A 23,090-nucleotide genomic window follows, 5' to 3' on the forward strand; every position below is an offset into this window, starting at 1 on the left:
GAGACAGGAATCCATCAAAATTCTAGAGGAGAACATAGGCAACAACTTCTATGACATCGGCCAGAGCAACCTTTTTCACGACACATCTCCAAAGGCAAGAGAAATAAAAGATAAAATGAACTTATGGGACTTTATCAGGATAAAGAGCTTCTGCACAGCCAAGGAAACAGTCAAAAAAACTAAGAGACAGCCCACGGAATGGGAGAATATATTTGCAAAGGACACCACAGATAAAGGACTGGTATCCAAGATCTACAAAGAACTTCTCAAACTCAATACACGAGAAACAAATAAACAAATCATAAAATGGGCAGAAGATATGAACAGACACTTTTCCAATGAAGACATACAAATGGCTAACAGACACATGAAAAAATGTTCAAAATCATTAGCCATCAGGGAAATTCAAATCAAAACCACACTGAGATACCACCTTACGCCAGTTAGAATGGCAAAGATAGACAAGGCAAGAAACAACAATTGTTGGAGAGGATGTGGAGAAAGGGGATCCCTCCTACATTGTTGGTGGGAATGCAAGTTGGTACAGCCACTCTGGAAAACAGTGTGGAGGTCCCTTAAAAAGTTAAAAATTGAACTACCCTATGACCCAGCCATTGCACTACTGGGTGTTTACCCCAAAGATACAGACGTAGTAAAGAGAAGGGCCATATGCACCCCAATGTTCATAGCTGCATTGTCCACAATAGCCAAATCATGGAAGGAGCCGAGATGCCCTTCAACAGATGACTGGATTAAGAAGCTGTGGTCCATATATACAATGGAATATTACTCAGCTATCAGAAAGAACGAATTCTCAACATTTGCTGCAACATGGACGGCACTGGAGGAGATAATGCTAAGTGAAATAAGTCAAGCAGAGAAAGACAATTATCATATGATTTCTCTCATCTATGGAACATAAGAACTAGGATGATCGGTAGGGGAAGAAAGGGATAAAGAAGGGGGGGCAATCAGAAGGGGGAATGAAACATGAGAGACTATGGACTATGAGAAACAAACTGAGGGCCTCAGAGGGGAGTGGGGTGGGGGATTGGGATAGACCGGTGATGGGTAGTAAGGAGGGCACATATTGCATGGTGCACTGGGTGTTATACACAACTAATGAAGCATCGAACTTTACATCGGAATCCGGGGATGTACTGTATGGTGACTAACATAATATAATTAAAAATCATTAAAAAAAAAAAAAGGAGGATCTTAAAAAAAATAATAGTCTTTATTCCTCTCTTTCAAAAGTATGTACACCTTCCTTGATAGCAAACTTAGTGAATAAAAATTAAGAGTTTATTTGGTAGAAAATAAAATATGTATAAAGAAAGGCTTTAAAAAATATATCACTTAAAGTTTAAGAAAATCCCATAGTGACCAATTAAAGTAACATGTTTTTGCATTATCTCCTGTGAGGATAAACCTTAAAGGTTCATTTCCATATTAGTTTCTTTACTGCCCTAAAGACTATTCAATGACATTGATCAGGATCTTTGGAATTAAAAATTTGACCGAATGTTTGTCTCCCCCAGAAATTCATGTTGAAATTTTAACCCCCCAATGTGATGGTACTTGGAGGTGGGCCCTTTGGGAAGTGATCAAGTCATGAGGGGAGAGCCTTCATGAATGAGATTAGTGTGCCATTATAAAGGAGGCCCCAGACAGCTCCCTCATCCTTTCCACTACGTGAGACACAGCAAAAAGACAGATGCTTATGAACCAGAAAGCAAGTCCTTACTAGAAACAAAACCTGCTGGCACTGATCTTGAACTTCCCAGCCTCCAGAACTCTGAGAAATAAATTCCTATAGTTTATAAGCTATCGAGCTTAAGTCAGTTTGTTACAACAGCCCAAAGGGACTAACACATTGACATTCAGAAACAATTCCTAACTAGTCCACCCAAGCCCTTTCTTATCCAGACATATATAACTCTAAACAAGAAGCATATTCAATTTAAAGAAGAAATTCTGACCTGTCTTCAACACACATATCTAACTGCAGTGATACTGTCAAATTAGCAATGACTCAGTACCTGATTTTTAAAATGAAATCTTTTATGACCTAGAAAAATCTAATCGAAGTTTGTATGGAAGGACCACGACAAAACATAAATCAGGGAAGTTAAAAAAAAAAAAAAAAGACATCTACAGATCTGATTTTGATAGAAGCAAAAAGCTTTAGCAGTACCTTCTTATATCATCCATCATTTAAAAGGGAATTCTTACTCATAAGTCTCAGTCTATGAATCAGAGAGGTACTTTCCAAACCAATTCAGTTTAGACCACAGTTAAACATGCATTATACTAAGGTGGCCTCATTCACATATTCAAGCTACCAAGAGACCCATCAATTCTTCCGCAGTCTTATTTTATCCATCTTTCATAATTCAAATATATAAGTACTCTAATAAAGAAAGCCTTGAAATCTATACTGATTTAAATATAAAATGACAATATAAAATAATGTAAAATACTTTTTTCCTATAAATTTCTAGATTTCTCTTCCTTTAAAAAGTAAATTTTTAAAAGTTTTAAATTCACTTTATAAAAACACATCTACCTCACACAGGTCTATTAGAAAGCCAAATGTATCTCAGCTTCATTCATGATATGAGAATGTTTTTCAAATCAAATAGTTCTTATGATATAAAGATTTTAGAAACTTATTTTATTTTGTTAACATTACCTAGAAATTAACAAAAAAGAACTTATTTTTCAGATTTTGTTTTCCAAAAAAGAGTAATTCCTTTATTTGATATTGCTTGGAAATTCTAATTTATATGTCCATGTATAAAAAATATGTTTTTCTTTAGCCAAGAGAATCCTGAGCAGCCTAGCAAACATTTTATAAAGTGTCTAAGCTCAAATTTTGATTTCTCCTTCTATCTTATGTTTTTTAAATGTTCATAATTTTAGGAATCACAAACAGGTATAAGTGATTCAATATAAATTTTAGAAACATAATTCCAACTTTAGCCACTAAAAAAGTTTTATGTCAGAATCATTCTTACTTCAATTAAAACTTTATATACTCTAAAATACTTGTGTTACTAGGACAGATATTAAAACACATGACTTATGATTACTTCCAAAATATTACTAGTTCTGCTTAAATTTCCTAGGAAAGAAAATAAAACTAAATACATTTGCGTGAATTTCTTTAGACAGGAAGAAGCTTGACCTTTATCACATAAACTTTTATTTTTTTAAATATAAGCAAAATAAAGTCTTCTCCTGGAAATAAGCACTTGGCATTTAACTGCACACAGCACTGTCTTATTTTTAGTCAATTACTTCAGAAAATTAACACCTCTTCCTAAAAAATAATGACTAGTTTTCATACATGATGACACTTACTGATAGCTAATCACTTAGCTATCATTTCACATATAATTACACGGCATAGCAAGATACTCTGATTCAGTTTTCTAAGCCAAAAGTCAGCAAACTTTTCTTAAAGAGCTAATTTTAGGTTTGCAGGCAGAGACACTGCTGCAACTAACGAAATCTGCCACTGTAGTGTTAAGGCAGCCAGAGACAATACATAATGTATGGGTGTGACTATGTTCTAATAAAATTTTATTTACCAGAACAGGTGACTGCCTGTGGGCCATAGTTTACTGAGTCCTGTAGCAGCTGTGGCAATGGAGGCCCATCAGGATCCTAAAACTCTTGAGGAAGGGGAGACCTTCTTCTCTGATTAGAGGAGCTACGGTCCAAAGAGGATGTGGTGAATCCCTGTTTGGTTTTTCTCTGTTCTGCCAGTTGGCCCTGGACTTGGGCACAGTTGTAGGGAGTGCACATTAGAGAAGAATAAAGAAAGCTCCACCTTTCTGGTCAGAGAATAGAAAAGGGAGCTGGTCAGAGAATAGAAAAGGGAGCCCCAAGGGAATCAGAAATTACTGGGAGATCCCAGAGAAGGAGTAGCTTAGGAAATCAATGCTTCAAGTTGTTTATGAACTCCCAGGCTCACCCTCAAGCGGCCCATGTGTGGGTCTAACCCGAATAAGCACACGTAGACTTGGAGACTTGAACTATAATACAGACCACTACCCAAGTTCCAGAATGACCCATGTGTGGTGCACATGTAGGATAGATCCAAATAGCATGGCAAAGGCTTTGAAAATTCAACTAATGTTGTAAACACAACTCACAGGAACTACAGTCTTAACCTAACAGGGTTATTTACCTACTAAAACAAATATATCAACATTCTGCACAGAATATGAACAAGAAGCAAAGTCTCATAACATAACAGTCAAACTGTCCAGAATATAACCCAAAATTACTTGGCAAATAAAGAACCAGGAAAATCTCATGCCTACACCAAGAAAACACAGACAGTGGAACTGAGGAACATATTAAAGATATGACAGCAACCATTATAGAATGCTTCACCAAGTAAGAACAAACATTCTTGAAACAAATGGAAAAATAGAAAGTCGCAAAAAGAAGATATAAAAAAAGAGCTAAATACAAATCTCAGAAGTGAAAAAATATCAATAACCAAAATTAAAAGCTCACTAGATGAGCTCAATAGAATAGGGACGACAGGGCACCTGGGTGGTTCAGTAGGTTAAGCATCTGCCTTCGGCTCAGGTCATGATCCCCCACCCTGAGTCAGCCCCAAGCCCGGCTCCCTGCTCAGCAGGGAGTCTGCTTCTCTCTCTCCCTCTGACCCATGGGTTACTTACAAGTGTGTTTTGAAATTTCCTGATCTGTGGAGAATGTCTTGTTATCTTTCTGTTATTGGCATCTAGTCTAATTTTGTTACAGATAACATCCTTTTGTATGATTTAAAATTTTTTGTTTGTAAAGGTTTGTTTTACGACCCAGTGTATTATTTTTCTATTGCTGCTTTAGCAAATTACCACAAACTGTGGTTTAAACAGCACAAATTTATTGTCTTACAGTTCTGGAGCTCAGAAGTTTGAAGCCCATTTCACTGGGCTAAATTTCAGTGGTCAGCAAGACTGTAACTTCTTTCTGGAAGCTCAGTGGGATAATTTATTTCCTTTTCTTGCCACCTTCTAAAGGTGCTCACTTTCCTTGGCTCCTCACCCCTTTCAGCAGTGGCTTACTACTTATGCTATTATAATTAAAGAAAGTTTCTTTGTACTATTCTTTTTTGACTTTAATCGGTGTGTTTAGATCATTTTCATTTAATATAATTATTGAAATATTTGAATTTACCTCTACCATTTTCTTATTCTTTTCTTCCATTTGTTGCCTCTGTTTTTATTTCTCTATTTTTCATTTCCTGCTTTCTTTTGGAGTATTTGATTTGTGTGTGTGTGTGTGTGTATTAGGTATTCCATTATAATTTGTTGACTGTGTTATTACAGTTTGTCTTTTAGTGGTTTTTTAGTGTTTTTAGATATCACAATGTACTTTTCAGTTTACTTAGAATAAGATTTTACCACTTCATGTGGCACATAGAAACTGTACCACCATACAGTCCCTTTACCACCCCTCCCACGTTATGCTATTGTTGTTATATATTATGTTGTATGACATATATTGAAAGCTCCATCACACAATGTTATACTTTGTGCTTTCAACTATCAAACATATTTAAAAAACTCAAGAGGATAATAATGGTCTATCATATTTAATTAGATATTTGACAATTACATTGCTTTTCTTACTGATGTTTCAAATTTCCCTTATGGTGTTATTTACCATCTGTTGGAAGAATCTCCTTTAGCAGTTCTTTTAAAGCACTCCTGCTGTCAACACATTCTTTAAGTTGTCCTTCATCTAAGAATGTCTTTATTTCACTTTCATCTCTGAAGGATATTTTTGCTGGATATGGAATTCTGGGTTGACGGTTCTTTCCTTTCAGCACTTTAAAAATGTTCTACTTCCTTCTGGCCTGCGTGTGTTCTGAAAATAGATTCACAGTCATTTGAACACTTTTCCCCTCTAAGTAATACTAAATTTTTCTGGCTGCTTTCAAGACTTTTTGTCTAAAGTTTTCTGAAGTTTTGTTAGTATGTGGCTGGTCATGGATTTCTTTGTATTTATTCTGTTTGGGGAGTTTGCTGAGCTTCTTAAAACTATAAGTTTGTCTTTCAGCAAATTCAACAAATTCCTCTCTTGTTGGGATTCTGGTATCACAAATGGGGGATCTGAGGCACTCTTCTTTTTTAATTTTATTTATTTATTTATTTATTTATTTTTAAAATTTATCTGACAGAGAGACAGCCAGCGAGAGAGGGAACACAGCAGGGGAGTGGGAGAGGAAGAAGCAGGCTCCCAGTGGAGAAGCCCGATGTGGGACTCGATCCCGGAACACCGGGATCACGCCCTGAGCCGAAGGCAGACGCCCAACTGCGCTACCCAGGCGCCCCTCTTTTTTAATTTTTTTAAAAATCTTTTTCTCTGTTGTTCACATTGGATAATTTCAGTTCATCTATATTAAGTTAATTGACTTCATCTTTTGTCATCTCTTTTTTAAAAAGATTTTATTTATTTGAGAGAGAGAGCGAGTGAGAGAATGAGAGAACGAGAGTGCAAGTGGCAGGGAGAGGCAGAGGGAGAGGGAGAAGCAGACTCGGAGCCGAGCCCGTGGGGCTGACTCAGGGTGGGGGATCATGACCTGAGCCTGAGCCGAAGGCAGACGCTTAATCTACTGAACCACCCAGGTGCCCTGTCATCCCTATACTATTGAGCTCATCTAGTGAGCCTTTAATTTTGGTTATTGATATTTTTTCACTTCTGAGATTTGTATTTGGCTCTTTTTTTATATCTTCTTTTTTGAGACTTTGTTTTTCCATTTATTTCAAGAATGTTTGCAAAGGACATTACTGTCTACACAGAAAATTCCAAGGAATATAAACAAACACCAACCCCCCCAGAACTAATAAGTGAACTTATCAAGGTCAAAAAATACAAGGTCAACACCAATTATATTTCTGTCTACTAAACAATGAACACTTTGGAACCCCCCCCAATTATTAAATAATGCATTTATAATAGTTCCATAGAAACAAAATACTTAGGTATAAATCTGATAAAACATGTACAGGATCTGTATGCTCAAAACTACCAAAAGCTGATGAAGTAAATCAAAGAAGACGTAAGTGAATAGAAGGATATACTGAGTTCACAGACTGGAAAACTCAAAATAGTAAAAATGTCAATTCTCTCCCAAACTGGTCTACAGATTTTAACACAATTCCAATTGAAATCCCAGTATTTTTTGCTGTTATAGCAAGCTGATTTTCAAACTAACATGGAAAGGCAGAAAATCTAAAATAGCCTAAACTATTAAAAACAAATATAAAAAAAGAAAACTGGAGGAACCATACAATCCAATGGAACAGAATAGTGTCCATGAATAGCTCCACACAAACATGACCAACTGATTTTTAACAAAGGTTCAAAGATAATACAATGAGAAAAGGATAGCTTTTTTGACAAATTGTGTTGGAACAACTGAGCACCCAAATATAAAGAAAAAAATGAATTTCTACCTAAACCTCTCACTTCATATAAAAATTAGCTCCAATGGATCATATGTAAAATATAAAACTATAGAACTTTTTACTCCCCCCAAATAGGATAAAATTTTTGTGATCTAGGGCTAGGTAAAGAGTTCTTAGATGTGACATCAAAATACAACCTAAGAAGTAAAAAAGGATAAATTAGACTTTATTAAAATTAAAAACTTCTGCTCTACAAAGTTACCTAACACAATATAAAGACAAGCTATAGAGAGGGAGATAATGTTTGTAAATTACATATTCAACCAAGAATTTGTATCCAGAATATATAAAGAATTCTCAAAACTCAGCAGGAAGAAAACAATCCAATTGAAATACGAACAAAAAGCACACTGATTAGAATGGCTAAAATTTAAAAAACAAACAAAAAACATAGCAATAGAAAATGCTGCCAAAGATGCAGAGCAACAGAAACTCTCATTCACTGCTGGTGGGAATGAAAAATGGCACAACCACTTTGAAAAACAGTTTGGCAGTTTCTTTTAAAGTTAAATTTACACTTATACAACCCAGCAATCAAACTCCTAGATTACTTACTCAAGTGAACTGAAAGCATATTCACACAAAAATCTGTACATGAATTTTTAATAGAAGCTTTACTCATAATCACCAAAAACTGAAGGAACAGGTTGCTAAACACAAACAAAAAATGATTAAAGGAAATAATTTAGGTGATACAAACACATTTTATTTAACACTTTATGAGGTGAACGGTCTCCATTCCAGGAACTGAAAATGGGGCAGAAGACAGGAAGCTTTTAAAGGATAAAGAATAAAGAACAAGGAAGAGAAAAATGGAAAATATCTGATTGGCTAGAACCACACAGTCAACCTCACTTGGGGTGAGAAGGCCCAGAGTTGGCTTGGTGTTTGGGGATTGTTTGACTAGAGAGCCTGCGTCTTTCGTGAAGTGGAGCTTTTATAGAGACACAGTTTCGGCTTCCTGATGTGGCACCTGGAGCAGGAGCAGCTCTATTTTGGGCCTAGAAAGTTATTTCAACAAGATGAATGGATAAAACAACTGTGGTAAATCCATACAATAGAATACTCTGCAGGAATAAAAAGGAGTGAACTACTTGATTCATAAGACAACACGGAGAAATCTTAAATGCACTTGGCTAAGTGAGAAGTCAGATCCAAAAAATTACATATTATATGACTGCATGCATACGACACACTGGAAAAGGCAAAACAACATGAAAAGAAAAGAGATTAGTGGTTGTTGGGGATTGGGGATGTGGGAATGGCTAACTACAAAGCAGGTGTGTGAACTGAGGTGTGGGATGGGCAGTCCTATGGGACTGAGCCCTTAACCTATGGAATCTGATACTATCTCCAGGTAGATGGTGTCAGAACTTAGTGCAATTTTGTGATTTATAACAAATACATATTTGGTCATTCAGATAACCAAAACACATTTTTCATATATATTTGGACTTCATCCATGGTTCCTGGCTCACAGTTCACAAAACCCTTGGAACTTCCTGAGCAATAAGAGAAAAGGGGAACATCCTTTGTTACATTTGGTCTCTTGGCCTCAGTTCCTATAATCACTTCAGAGCTCTAAAGGTGAAATGGGTATCTTGTTAACTTGTAACAAGCCCCTTTCCACCACAACTGGGTTTTCGTTAATGAGGTAACTTACAGAAAGTAACTAAGTAAGGATGGAGGCTGGTTTCTGGAAGAACCAAACATGTGATTAGGGGGTTGGAAATTTAGTTCCACCTCCTGAACCTCCAGGTGCCAATGGCCAATGATTTAATCAATCGTGTTTATGTAACGAAGCCTCCATAAAAATACAACAGGAAGGGTTTCAGAGAACTTCTAGGTGGTGAATACATGGGCAATTGGAGAGTAGTATGCTCTTAGAGGGCATGGAAGTTCTGCACCCTTTTCCCACACCTTGCCCTAGGCATTTCTTCCATCTGGCTGTTTCTAAGTTACATACTTTTTTAATAAGCCAATAATCTAGTAAGTTAAATGTATGAGTTCTATAAGCCACTCTAGCAAATTAATCAAACCCAAGGAGGGGGTCACTGGAACTTCTGATCAAGAGCTGGTAGGTCAGAATCACTGATGACGATCTGGGCTTACAACTGGTGTATGAACTGAGGTATGGAGGGCGTAGTCATATGGGACTGAGCCCTTAACCGATACTATCTCTGGGTAGATGGCGTCAAAATTTAGTTGAATTGTAGTACACCCAGCTGGTGTCCCAGAGCTGCTTGTTGCTGTGGGGAACTCCTCTGCCCTCTCCACATGCACACATACACAGGTTATAACTCGGTCCAGAACCTTTTAACAGGAGAATATTCAGAGCAATGAAACTGTCTGTATGTACTGGGATAGTGGATAATGACCCTGTCTGTGCATTTGTCAAAACCCATAGAACTGTACATTGCAAAAAGTGAATGTTAATGTATGCAAATTTTTAAAAATCAACTAACATGCTAGAGAAGCTTTAAGATAGGATGCAGTGTGTGACAAATGAATCAGACTGCATTGCAAATGAATGGCAAAACCCCACTGAAGAGGTTAGAAGGAAAATGAGCTGACCTAAGAAACTCTGGAAAACAATGTTTTAAATGAAAACTTTAAGGCTAAATACAAAAGGACCCATACATAAACACTGGACTCTAGCTGGTAAATTTATTTCTCATGGGAGTAATGATTAATTCTAAATTTACTTTTTACATGTATACTGGGGTGGAACAAATAAGTTAATAAGCCAGGTTTCTCATTCTCAGAGAAGTTAGAAGTTAAGCAAAAAGGAGAAGACTAGAATGAACCTTATGGTACTGAAGCAGAGCCACAGACGTTGATATGAATTTAACATACATACTGTTTAAAATATAATACAGATGGATAAATACAGAAACAATTATAATGTGTACAGACACACAGATTAGCATACAGTATATAATTTCCACCTTCATCCTCTGAAAAGGCCTAGAAATAGTGACATCCCAATAGTAAGGAGTACACCTACCACCCAGGCACTGGTCTCTGAACACAATTCAACACAAGAAACCACAGCTCAGAGAAATGACTGATTCTAGGAACAGAGTGGAGAAAATACAAGATGAGTCTGGAGCATCTTATAGTGCCAGAAATCAATGCAGTACTCAAAAAAATGTCAAAGGAATACAGGACTCAACAATCAAATAATTTCAGCAACAAAACAAGTAACATAGCATTCATTGGATTACAAGCCAATGTATAAAAGTATACATAATGACCTAAATGAATGAACAAACTAACTAATGAATGAAAGGTAAGGGACAAACTTCCTTATGGAAGAATTCCTAATAATATATGTAGACAGACCCTTATTCATAAAATGAAACCGTCACCCCACCTCCTTGAGTGCAGGCTAGAATTAGTGATTCACTTCCAAAGAACAGGTGACGGAAAGACAAAAATAATGACTTTACAGTGTAGAAACCTAGCAAACACTGCCTTAACCAAGTGATATTATCATATACTTCCTGCTAAAATGTGACGAGAAGGGTACTTCACTATCATACCTTTGATAGTCTTCCCTAAAACCCTTAACCTCAGTCTAATCAGGAGAAAACATCAGATAAACACAAATTGAGGGACATCCTCCAAAATACCTACTAGTATTAATACTCAAAATGATCAAAGTCATGAAAAACAAGACTAACAAACTGCCACAAACCATAGGAGACTAAGGAGACTTAATAAATGCAATGTGGAATCCTTGGAACAGAAAAAGGAGACAAGCGGACAATCTGAGTTTAGGATCTGGAATTTGGTTAACACTAAGGTACCAATGTTGGTTTCTTCATTTTGATAAATGTACTTGGTTGGGTTTATAAGATGTTATCACTATGGGAAGCTGGGTGAGGGACATACAGGGATTCTCTGTATTATCTTTGCAACTTTCCTACAAATCTAAAATTATTCCAAAATAAAGTTTCCATTATTTTAAAAAATGGACAAAAGACTTGGACAGACCCAAAAAGAATACATGTATAACAAAAAGGCAAGTGACCAAGTATTTGATATCGTTAACTATTAGGAAAATGCAATTTAAAATCATTATCAGATATCATTCCAAATCTATTAGAATGGCTGTAATTAAAAAGAATGACCACTTGCAGATGCCTCTGCCCCAGAGCTGCCTTGTGCCCGCCCAGCTGTGGTCACCCCACTGTGTTCTTCGACATCACTATGGACAGCGAGCGCTCTGGCCATGTCTCCTTCAAGCTGTTTGCAGACAGAGCTTCAAACACAGCAGAAAACTTTTGTGTTCTGAGCAGTGGGGAGAAAGGATTTGGTTATAAAGGTGCCTGCTTTCATAGGATTATTCCAGGATTTACATGCCAGAATGGTGACTTCATATGCCAGAATGGTGACTTCATATGCCATAATGGCACTGGCAGCAAGCACAACTATGGCGAGAAATTTGATGATGAGAATTTCATCCTGAAGCACACAGGTCCTAGCCTCTTATCCATGACAAATGCTAGACCCCACACAAATGGTTCCCTGTTTTTCATCTGCACTGCCAAGACTGAGTGGTTGGACAGCAAGTATGTGTTCTTTGGCAAGGTGAAAGAGGGCATGAATATTATAAAAGCCACAGAGCACTTTGGGGGCAGGAATGGCAAGACCAGCAATATGATCATCATTACTGACTGTGGACAAATCTAATAAATTTCACTTGTGTTTTATCGTAACTACCAGACCATTCCTTCTGTAGCTCAAGAAAGCACCCCTTCACCTCCACCTGTTTGAAACATCTTATAACTTTGTGCTCTTGCTGCAATTCTATAGGTTTCATGTTTTCCTTACTCCCCTCCAAGTCTATGGATTACAGTTAACTTTATGATTATGAAATAAAAACTAAACAAACAGAAGAATGACCATGCCAAATACTGGCAAATAGGCAGAAAGACTAGAACTATCACACATTGCTGATGGGAATACAAAGTGGTACAACCAATTTAGAAAACAGTTTGGCAATTTCTTATTAAGTAAAATTATACAATTACGAATAATCTCACTACTATGTATTTACCCAAGAGTAATGAAAACTCGCATTCACAAAAGCCAACAAACAATGTTTATAACATCTCTATTCAAAATAGCTACAAACTTGAAACAACTCAAAAGTCCTTCAATGAATTAAGGGATAAACTGCGGTACATCCATACAATCAAATGCTACTCAGCAATAAAAAGGAATGAAATAATGACATACAAAACAACTTAGGTGATATCTTAAGGCACTATGCTGAGCAAATGCATGTGTAACAATCTCAAATAGCTATATACTTTATGATCCCATTTAGTGGACATTTTTGAAAAGACAAAACTAAATGACAAAGTGGTTGCCACGGATCATGGGTGAGGTAGAGAGAGTACAACTACAAAGGGATAGCGTAAAGGAGTTTTATGAACTGATGGAACTATTTGGATATCCGGATACTGACTGTGATGACTGTTAAGAGAAAATCTACACATGTTAAAAGTTCATCAACTGTACACACAAAAAGTCAATTTTACTGCATGTTCATTAAAAAAATTAATTTCTGATACTTAAACAAATAACCTTTAAGTCATCAAGATTTTTCCAGAATATTTAGTTTGGACTTTACAGTCTATAAAAATCCTCTTGCTTATTCTGGCTACTTTTAAGATAGAACGAATGACAAATTTCTCAGCTCAATCCTAACATACAGAATCACTAGGGTACCAATAGCCTAACAGTTATTTAGTCAGTGTGTCACGTGACCTGCAAAGGAGTCTAACAATCACAGTCCCACCTAACTGAAGAGTAAATCCTGACATGTACTTTAACACCATCGTAAAAGAACTTTCATTGATTTTTTTAAAAAAAAGAATACTGATTTATAGCCAGAGAATTCCAGGGAGGGAAAAAAATGTGATTAACTCTACTTCAAATGCATTGAGAACATTCTAAAAATTGGAGAGCAAAACATAATCATTTGTTTCCACCTTTATTATCAGGGGAAAATTAATTGCTTTACTTGAATAAGAAGGTGAAGCAAGGATGTAAATCAGTTAACACAATATTTCAGAATTCTACTCTTCTGCAAGAGTTTTACCTCAACTAATAAAGTACTACTATAAGCTTCCGTTATACTATACATACACATAGCACAAAACATTCAAATCATGCGCTACGACAACTGGTTTAAATTTAAAAATCTAAGTAGAAAGTCACTACCTTTCCTGAAAACACCTTTATTATTATTTAATCTACCTGATTCCTAGGTTTATCTTAGGTGTTATTTTTAAAAATCATATTCAGGCAAGTATTTTATTTAAATAAAACTCACTGGTTACTTGTTTTTAAAGCATACAATTGTTCTCAGTTGTGCTAGTAAATTTAGCAACAATTTTACATTGCTATACTTTATTTAAAAGAATCGAAGATTTTTTTATAAAGCCAATCTCCAACTGCATTAATTTCAAATGAAAACAGAAACCTCTGTAAGGAACAGTTTTTGCCTTAAGGCTTTCTGTTTTCCTAATATTACATTCAATTAGAAGTGAAATGGCCTACTTCAAGAACTTAGGTTTATTTTCCCCAGAAACAACAGATTTGGAAAAATATATGGCTTACATCTGAAACCGTATCCTCTCAAACTGAAGCCATTTGTATGTCATGGTAATAGTTCACTAAGGCCAGTTTCGTTTTAACACCCAGTAAAACAAGCGCCTACTGCAAATCAGTATGCTTATTCCTTCATGTAATCTTCTCAGCAAATGCTCAATTTACTAAACAAAGGCTGCTTTAGTAATTCAAATCTGACGTCTAAAGATGCAAATGTACCTGTCAAAGCTTCCCGTAAGTCAGCAAATTCCATCTCTCTGTGGCACTGCATGTATTTAAGTCACTGCCACATTTTAATGTCCAAAACCACAGAGGGGGTTTTTTCCCTTCTCTTTTTACAAAAATCAAAAAAACCTCAGTTATTTTCATTATTGTATTGTTGTATTTCCAGCCTCCTTCAAAAGTTTCCATTTAATAAGAATTCTTGCACATGAACAAAATCCAACAGGATGCTACACTTTCCTAGACACTGAAGCATTAAAAAAAAAAAAAAGCCCACAAAAATCAACATTATCTGTTAACACTTTCATGATTACAGGGCATTAAACCACCTCTATAAAATAAAAGTAGCTATCACCTTCCTTGACCCACATTAATATCACCGAAACTTAATAGGACAATACCCATCTTAAGCAAATGAAATGAATTTTTCATCCACTGTTCTAAAATTTCTTTTATCAGAAATGAAATTTCATATAAATATCCTTAGGCTACTTGTTTGGAGACATGAAGGGTCATATGGATAAGATATCATCCATAAATAATGTTAAACTTCCAAAGAATCATGAAGGAATTTTGGTTGGAGCTCTGTATGTACCGAAATTAAGAAGGTGCCCTAAGACCCCATTTGACATTTATGCTTTGTAGCTCAAACATGTGTAACAAGTATATTTAACCACTTGCCAACTGTTCTGATAAAAAGTTCTGTGATGATCAAGTTTGATATTAATGCTGGTATATTATCTCTATGTCTCACATACTCATGTTTATTCCAACCCATAATTACTAAAGTTCCTCATTGCTGCTCTGGGATATTACATAGCCATCACTGAAAAAATTAAGAACCGTCTTTAAAAGTCTTTGAACAATTGGTAAGAATCCTGCGGTTTTTCAGAAAAAACCAGACTGACACTCAGCACAGAGTGGGAACACAACAGGGAGCTGTATATGAAGAAGACAGCTCTAGGCGTAGTTTATTTTATTTTAATTAATTCATTTATTTTTTCCCCATTATTTTAAAAGGCTATCCATCCACGGAAAAGCCACATTGAGAAGTTTATTTTAATGTGCTTCAGGGCTGGCAATTCTTCACTATCTATTGATGAATACAGGGCTTAAAGCAACTGCTGATTTTTTTTTAATTGGGTAGGTACTTTCTGGCTTTCGAACTCAGGGGGAAAAAAGCAAAAGTGACAATTTATATGATGACAGCATTTGTAAAGCTGACTCTGCACTTTGGAGGTTTTTTTTTTTTAAAGATTTTATTTATTTATTTGACAGAGATAGAGACAGCCAGCGAGAGGGAACACAAGCAGGGGGAGTGGGAGAGGAAGAAGCAGGCTCATAGCAGAGGAGCCCGATGTGGGGCTCGATCCCATAACGCCGGGATCACGCCCTGAGCCGAAGGCAGACGCTTAACCACTGTGCCACCCAGGTGCCCCTCCACTTTGGAGTTTTAACTCAGAAAAGGAAGACGGAGTACATGATAATTCTTAAGGCCTTTTACAAAATTCTGCAACAGGTATCTGATTAAATCTTAACTTGTCATCTGAGCCTGGACTGAACTCAAAATTCCTCACTGCTTTTAAAGTAGAAAATATCAGAAAAGAGAGATAAGTCAAGCTCCTAACAATGCAAAGGAAAACCAAAGTAAGCCTTTTGAACAGTATCTGTTAAGCATCTAAGATGTAAAACACTGGTCTAGTGGTGGGACGAGAAAAGGGCCACAACAAAGAACACTAGTACCTGCTTTCAAAGAACTTAACATAAATACAAAGTACATGAAGAATCCTTTATAATGCACTGCTGTGTTTTGTTTGCTTTTGTAGGAATGCTGCTATATACATTCAGGCAGGGCAGGGAATGTGTCTTGTCTTTTTTATTTCAATAGCCCCAGTGCCTATTGCAATGCCTGGCACAATGTAAGTAATCAAAATTTATTTGTTGGACAAATGAAGACTTTCAACAGCTATGTCAATACTGACATTTGCTTTCCTTAACTCCAGGGACCTAGCCCCTTTTGACAGACAGAACGGCCCTCCAAAGATGTCCTTGCTCCTTTCCCTCCTACCCCCAGCCTAGCTTTCCTTACATGGCAAAAAAGACTTTCAGTTATAATTAAGATTAAGGATGCTAAGATGGGGAAATTGGCCTAAATTATCCAAGTGGGTCCAATCTAGTCAACCACAAGAGTCCTTTAAAATGGAAGAGGAAGACAAAAGGTGGATCAGAGAGATGAGACAGAAGGAGGAGGAAATACCTTACGTGTAAAAGGGCCTTGACCTGTTGTTGCTGGCTTTTAAAATAGAGGAAAGAATGCCACGAGCCAAGGAATGAGGGTGGTCTTTAGGGTCTGAGAAGGGTCCTGATCTGACAACCAGCAAGGCAACTGGGATGTCAGCCCTACAACTGTAAGGAAAAGAATCCTACCGGCCGAAATCTTGATTTTAGCCCAGCTGGACCCTCATGTTGTCCTACGGACCTAGAGAATGTAAGATAATAGATGACTGTTGTTTAAGCCACAAAGTCTGTAGTGATTTGCCACTGCAGCAATAGAAAACCAATGCACCCCTATAACCTCTACCTGAATGTATAGCCTCTTGCCATCACCCTGACACTACTTCACAAAGGTCTCAAATCCTTAAAGGCTTCAATCTCATCACAATCTCCTATTAACTCTTCCTACTTCGTGCCGCTGGTACCTGTCATCATGATGGAAATATCTTGTTTAAAGGAAGGGATGTTCTGAAACAAGATGTGTGGTTTACCCACCCCAAATTCCATTTTCTAGTTACAGTGTTCAGTCAGCATCCTACCAAAGAGTGCATGACTGCCCCCACAGAATGGTTATAATAAAACTGCAAATTTCACATTCTCTGCAACATGCAGTACCAAGGACATACACAGAAATGTGTTATTAAACAAGCCAGTGTGTCAAATCCGGATTAACTTACTTTCAAAGGAAAAGCCTTTTGTTTTTAAATCTGGAACCATTTCTTTGCCTCTTTATATTTATACACTTGATGTAAAATATTAAAAACCTCATAAACAATCTGTTCAACAGTAATTAGAATTTTATCTGGTTAAAACAACAGCAGAGCATGCCACAACACAGATGGCAGAAGACTTTCTCCTTGCCTGATCAGTGTCAAAGAACTGTTCTCCTATTTCACGATTAAGAAGAATTCTGTTGCAGGGGCATCTGGGTAGCATAGTCGTGAAGCGTCTGCCTTCGGCTCAGGGCGTGATCCCGGCGTTATGGGATCGAGCCCCACGTCAGGCTCCTCTGCTATGAGCCTGCTTCTTCCTCTCCCACTCCCCCCTTGTGTTCCCTCTCTCACTGGCTGTCTCTCTCTGTCAAATAAATAAATAAAATCTTAAAAAAAAAAAAAAGAATAATTCTGTTGCAGGCTATCTCATTTACAAAACACACGCTAGTGAGTGAAAGGACAGCTTTATTAAGAAAGTCTTTGTTCAGCAAAACTCTTGGCTATTTCTCAATGTAAAGATTTTTCTTACTGCTCAGATAAAACCTAGCCAAATATATGATTAAGGAATCAGAATGGACGGAAGTCTGTACTATTGATCTCATTCTGGTTCCAAGTCCTTAAGCACACTCATTCCTTGTGCAGCAGGTTTCCAAACTTGCAGCTTTTAAAAATCTCAATGTTCAACTTACACCCCATACCAATGAACTCAGAATATCTGGGGATGGGACAGGCATAAGTATTTTTGAAGATACCAAAGTGGTTCCAGTATGATTTATTATTAGTAGTGCAGCTAATACAAACAGTAACTCCTCGCATAAAATATATGGCTCCCAGGACACCCAATTCTCCTGGTTTTCATCTTTCTTATTCTCTTTATAGTTCACTTCTCTTCCCCGTAATTATAGAATGTTCAACTTCAGTCCTTGGACCTCTTCTCTCCTGTGTGATACTGTAATTTATAAAAAGAAATATATATTCGGTCTTCTCCGTTTCTGGCACAAAGCTCCTAAAACTCTTGGAATCTGGAATTTCCTAAGAGATGAGAACAATAAAGGTATCTTTTGTTATGTTAATGAGGTGACTTTTAGAAAGTACCAAGGAAGGGAGCTGGTTACCAGGAGGACCAACCCTGGATTAAGAGGGTTGAAACTTTCAATCCCACCCACTTGACCTCTGGAAAAGAAGAGGGGTGGGTCAGAAGCACAGGTTAACAACCTGGACTTGAGTCTGGCACCTGAGAGGGGGGGTTACTTTTGTGGGACTGAGCCCTTATCCTGTGGAATCTAATGCTATCTCTAGACAGATAGTTAGAATTGAATTGAATTGTAGGACATCCAGGTGGTATCTCAAGAACTGCTTGGTGTAGGGGAAAAAATGCACAGTCTCGAACTGGGTACAGAATAGTACTTCCCATCTACATTCAACTCTCTAGGTGGTCTCCTCCAGCATGAGGGCTTTAAATACAATCTATAAACTGACAACTCCCCAAATTATTTACTGGTAGATAAACAGCCTTGTCTTCACCCCATAATTGTCTTCTAATACATCTGAATCGCCTACTCGACATTTTTTACTTGGAATTTAATAGGCATTTCTTAGCAGGTTCAAAACCAAACTCCTGGGGCACCTGGGTGGCTCAGTCAGTTAAGTGTCTGACTTCAGCTCAGGTCATGATCTCTCAGGGTCCTGGAATGAAGCCTGCATCAGGCTCCCCACTCCCTCTCCCTCTTCCTCTCTTTCTGCCCCTCTCCCCACTCATGCTTGCACGCTCTCTCTCTCTCACTCAAATAAATAAAATCTTTAAAAAAAACAAAAACCAAACTCATAATTAACCTCACCATCACCCAACCCACAAACTTGCTCCTCCTTCCACAGTCTTTCATCTCAGTAAATGGTCACTATAAGCTTCTAATAGCTTAGGCCAAAACATGTATGTACTGTTAGCCCTGCTTTCCCTCTCCCTCTTATTTCTTATCAGCAAAAACTGTTGGCTTCACTTTTAAAATAGAATCCAACCATTTTTCATCATCTCCTCTGCTACCAAGCACACAAAGATTATTGTGATAGTCTCCTAAATTACCTATTTCTGCCTCAAACCCCCCCACTCGCCTACCTCTGGTGATAATTTAATTTAAAAAAAAAGTCAGGCCATGTGATCACTCTGCTCTAAACTCTCTAATGGCCTCCTTTTCTCAGAATAAAAGGCAAAGTCCCCCTAAGTTCAATTAACTAGCTTGCCATTACTTCTCTGACCTCATCTAATACTTTCCCCCATGCTCACTCCACTCAGTGGCAATGGCCTCCTCCCTGTTCCTGGAACAGATGAGGCACACTTTCCTTAGGGCCGGTGAACTTGCTGTTACCTTGGGACAGGAATACTCTTCCCTGAGATAGTGGTTTGTATAGATTGCTCCTTCATATCTTTGTTCAATCGTTGCCTTCTTTCTCTGGCCTGCCCTCCACCAATCCCCATGCCTCCCAAGATCCCCCAACCCCTTTCCATCTCGTATTTTTCTCTACAGACCTACTGTTATCTGGCATACTATGTATCTTATCTGTTATTTTCTGTCTCCCTTCACTAGAATGTAAGTTCTACAAGAACAGGAATTTTTGTCTATTTTCTTTACTGTTGTACACTGCTGTAGAACAGTGCCTGATAATAGCAGGCACTGTTATTAATATTTTTGTTCAATGAATGACTGAACCAACCAAGGGGATTCTCCAACTGATCCATTCTAATATCGTTAGGGGAATAATCTGAATAATTCCAAAGGTACCAAAATATTACATCCATATTTCAATCACTATGATTTAAGTTCTGGCAGATTTAAGTCCCTAATTATATTCATATTGGGCTCACATTCGTTTGCATTCCCTTGGAGGCATACTAATTATGTGGGGAAGAGTAGTACAGAATCATCTTAAACAAGGAGAACCCAGATTGATTTTTTTTTTTTAAGATTTATTGATTTATTTTGGGGGGGGAGAGAGGGAGAGCAGAGGGAGACAGAATCTCAAGCAGATTCTGCACCAACTGCAGAGACTGAGTCAGGGCTCCATTTCATGACCCCGAGATCATGACCTGAGCCAAAAACAAGAGTTGGACACTCAACAGAATGTGCCCTCCAGATTGATTTTTAAAAATAATTTCCCATAAGGACGCCTATGGAGGCTCAGTAGGTTAAGCATCTGCCTTCAGCTCAGGTCATAATCCTGGGACCCTGGGACTGAGGCCCTCGACAGGCTCCCTGCTCAGTGGGGAGCCTGCTTCTCCCTTTCCCTCTGTCTCTACCCTCCACTTGTGTTCTCTCTCTCCCTCTCTCAAATAAAATCTTTTAAAAAAATTTTTCTCTATAGATAATCCAAAGTGGAAAATCCATACACAATATTTCACAGAATATAACTGTTAAGAATTTGCAAAGTCTAGGAGTAGAGGAGAGGTTTAGTAAAAATTTCAATCATTGGGGGTCCCTGGGTGGCTCAGTTGGTGGGGCGTCTGCCTTCAGCACCATGATCCCAGGACCAAGCCCTGCGTCAAGCTCCCTGCTCAGCAGGAGCCTGCTTCTCCCTCTGCCCTCTTGTGCTCTCTCTTGCTATCTCTGTCACTATCTGTCTCCCTCTCTCAAATAAATAAATAAAATCTTTAAAAATTTTTTTCAATCAAATTTTACTAGTACAAAAAAAACTACTTTAAGATTTTATAAATTTTTTCATAGGTCATTTATAACCTTTGCCTAATACAATATCATGTATTCACCATCTATACTCCAACTTACATTTTCCTTTTTCTAAACTATCAATGATAAAACAAATGAACTATTTAGACAAAACTAACAGATTCTCAAAGAACAGGATTTGATTGAGCTGAGATAAAATAATTTTATAACTACATTTTTATATTTGTTTTACACATTTTCCAAAATGCTTTCACATCTATGATCTTCATACTGATATGTACAATAGGCAAGCAGATACTATCACACCCTCCCCCACCTCCCACATACTTACACACTCTTTACAGATGGAAAAAAAATGAGTCTTAAAGAGATTAACTGACTTGCTCAGGGGTACAAAGCTATATAAGTGGTTCAGCCTGGACTGTAACCAAGTTCTTTCCAATCCAAGTCTACTGTTTTCTATCGCAATGTATTACCTCACCCAGTGATTAAAGAAAGGTACCACAGCCTATGTACAAAACTTGACTGTAAAAGCATCTTCCTTCAGGATTGGATTATTCTGACATTCCAACCTATTATAAAATGCTTTGCAGATGGTACAAATGTGCTAACACTCTCACAGGAAAAAATGGAGAAAAAGCCCAAGAAGTCAATAAAATCGAGTAAAGAAAACTCAGTATCCAAAGCAGTAGTAACATGAGATTAATGGTTAGTCTCTGCACATAAAATCGATGTTTTTGAACCGTTCAACTATCAAACAGATACTTAATACCACTGCAGCCAAAAGAAGCTATTTAACAAAACCCATTCCAGGCAAAAATCACTTATTACTGCTAGAACTCATACTAGGTCCCTATCTGAATAACCCTGGAAATCTGGAATGAAAATAAGAATGAATTATTTTTGCCCTTCTCCCCTAAGGCTTAACTCAGGTTTAGATTAACAAATGGCTCCATGTCTCATTTCATCTGGACTTCCTCCTGGTCTCGTCTCACATTCTAAGATGAGGAGAGAGATGGATTCCTTTATCATTCCATCTGTACCCTAAAGCAATATAAAAGTGGGTCAAGAGTTGAACTCAAAAAGAGTACATTCCGTGTGAGATTAAAAGCTTTGTTCTTTCTATCAGAACGTAATTGTGTGTCTCTGACCCATATTAAAAGTTCTCCTTGGGGTGCCTGGGTAGCGCAGTCATTGGGCGTCTGCCTTCGGCTCAGGGGCGTGATCCCAGCATTATGGGATCCAGCCCCACATCAGGCTCCTCTGCTGGAAGCCTGCTTCTTCCTCTCCCACTCCCCCTGCTTGTGTTCCCTATCTGGCTGGCTGTCTCTCTGTCAAATAATAAATAAAATCTTAAAAAAAAAAAAAAAAGTTCTCCTAGCAGAAATCTAGGTTCATTTCTGAAGCCAAGTCAGGTTTACTTGGGACTCTCAAACTGCAAATATGGCTGCCAGCCCACTGAGCAACAGCACATAGGAATTGATAGAACCTGGTCTAGGTAGGGAGAGCCATTCATTTCCAGGGCCAAAAAAGACAACCTAAAAATAGGTAATACTTCACTACACATGGTTTGGTTCTGTGAAACAGTATTTGCTACCACAGATACTCTTTTGTTGCTTCCATTTTTCAGCCAGTACCTAGGGACTGACATGTTACATCAGATTTTATTTGCAGTTCCTTCAAGAAAATAAATGGCTGGAGAGAAGTTAAAATAATTTAGTATGACGATAAAAAAAGACTTAACACTTCTCTAAAGGAAATATGTGATGCAGCTAATAGTGGTTTGGGATCAACGCCCTAAGTAATGAAAATAATCTTTGTCTGGAATATCCCCTGCAAAGTCTGAAATAGAGTAAGACAAGCAAGGTGCCTAGGGCACAATATTTAAGGAGGCTCTGACTCTATAGGCAGTTCAAGTGCAAGACTGGCACCTGGGCGTGAGTGCTTCCCAAATTTTGTATCATAGGTGCCCCACTGTTCACCAATTCAAAGCCCTGATCCACTGTGATATATATTCATCAATAAAATAAATATTCATCAAATATATATATTTATCCACTGTGATATATAAATGTATA

At 37.5% G+C, this 23,090-nt stretch overlaps 2 protein-coding genes across 4 annotated transcripts in view; one reads left to right on the forward strand and one right to left on the reverse strand.

The window, feature by feature from the left end:
- The window catches only part of GLCE (glucuronic acid epimerase), a 116,508-nt gene that overhangs the window by 60,411 nt on the left and 33,007 nt on the right, over positions 1–23,090 (reverse strand). The gene's annotated exons all lie outside the window — the stretch shown is intronic.
- On the forward strand, positions 11,631–12,197 carry LOC100479733 (peptidyl-prolyl cis-trans isomerase A-like). The gene has a single exon (XM_034661696.1). It carries the CDS (start codon positions 11,631–11,633, stop codon positions 12,195–12,197), a length of 567 nt encoding a protein of 188 aa, XP_034517587.1.

This window comes from Ailuropoda melanoleuca, chromosome 5 (genome assembly GCF_002007445.2).
Source record: "Ailuropoda melanoleuca isolate Jingjing chromosome 5, ASM200744v2, whole genome shotgun sequence".
NCBI classification, from domain to species: Eukaryota; Metazoa; Chordata; class Mammalia; order Carnivora; family Ursidae; genus Ailuropoda; species Ailuropoda melanoleuca.

Coding starts and splice junctions, on each gene's coding strand:
- LOC100479733 (XM_034661696.1), top strand. CDS start 11,631: ATGACCACTTGCAGATGCCTCTGCCCCAGAGCTGCCTTGTGCCCGCCC.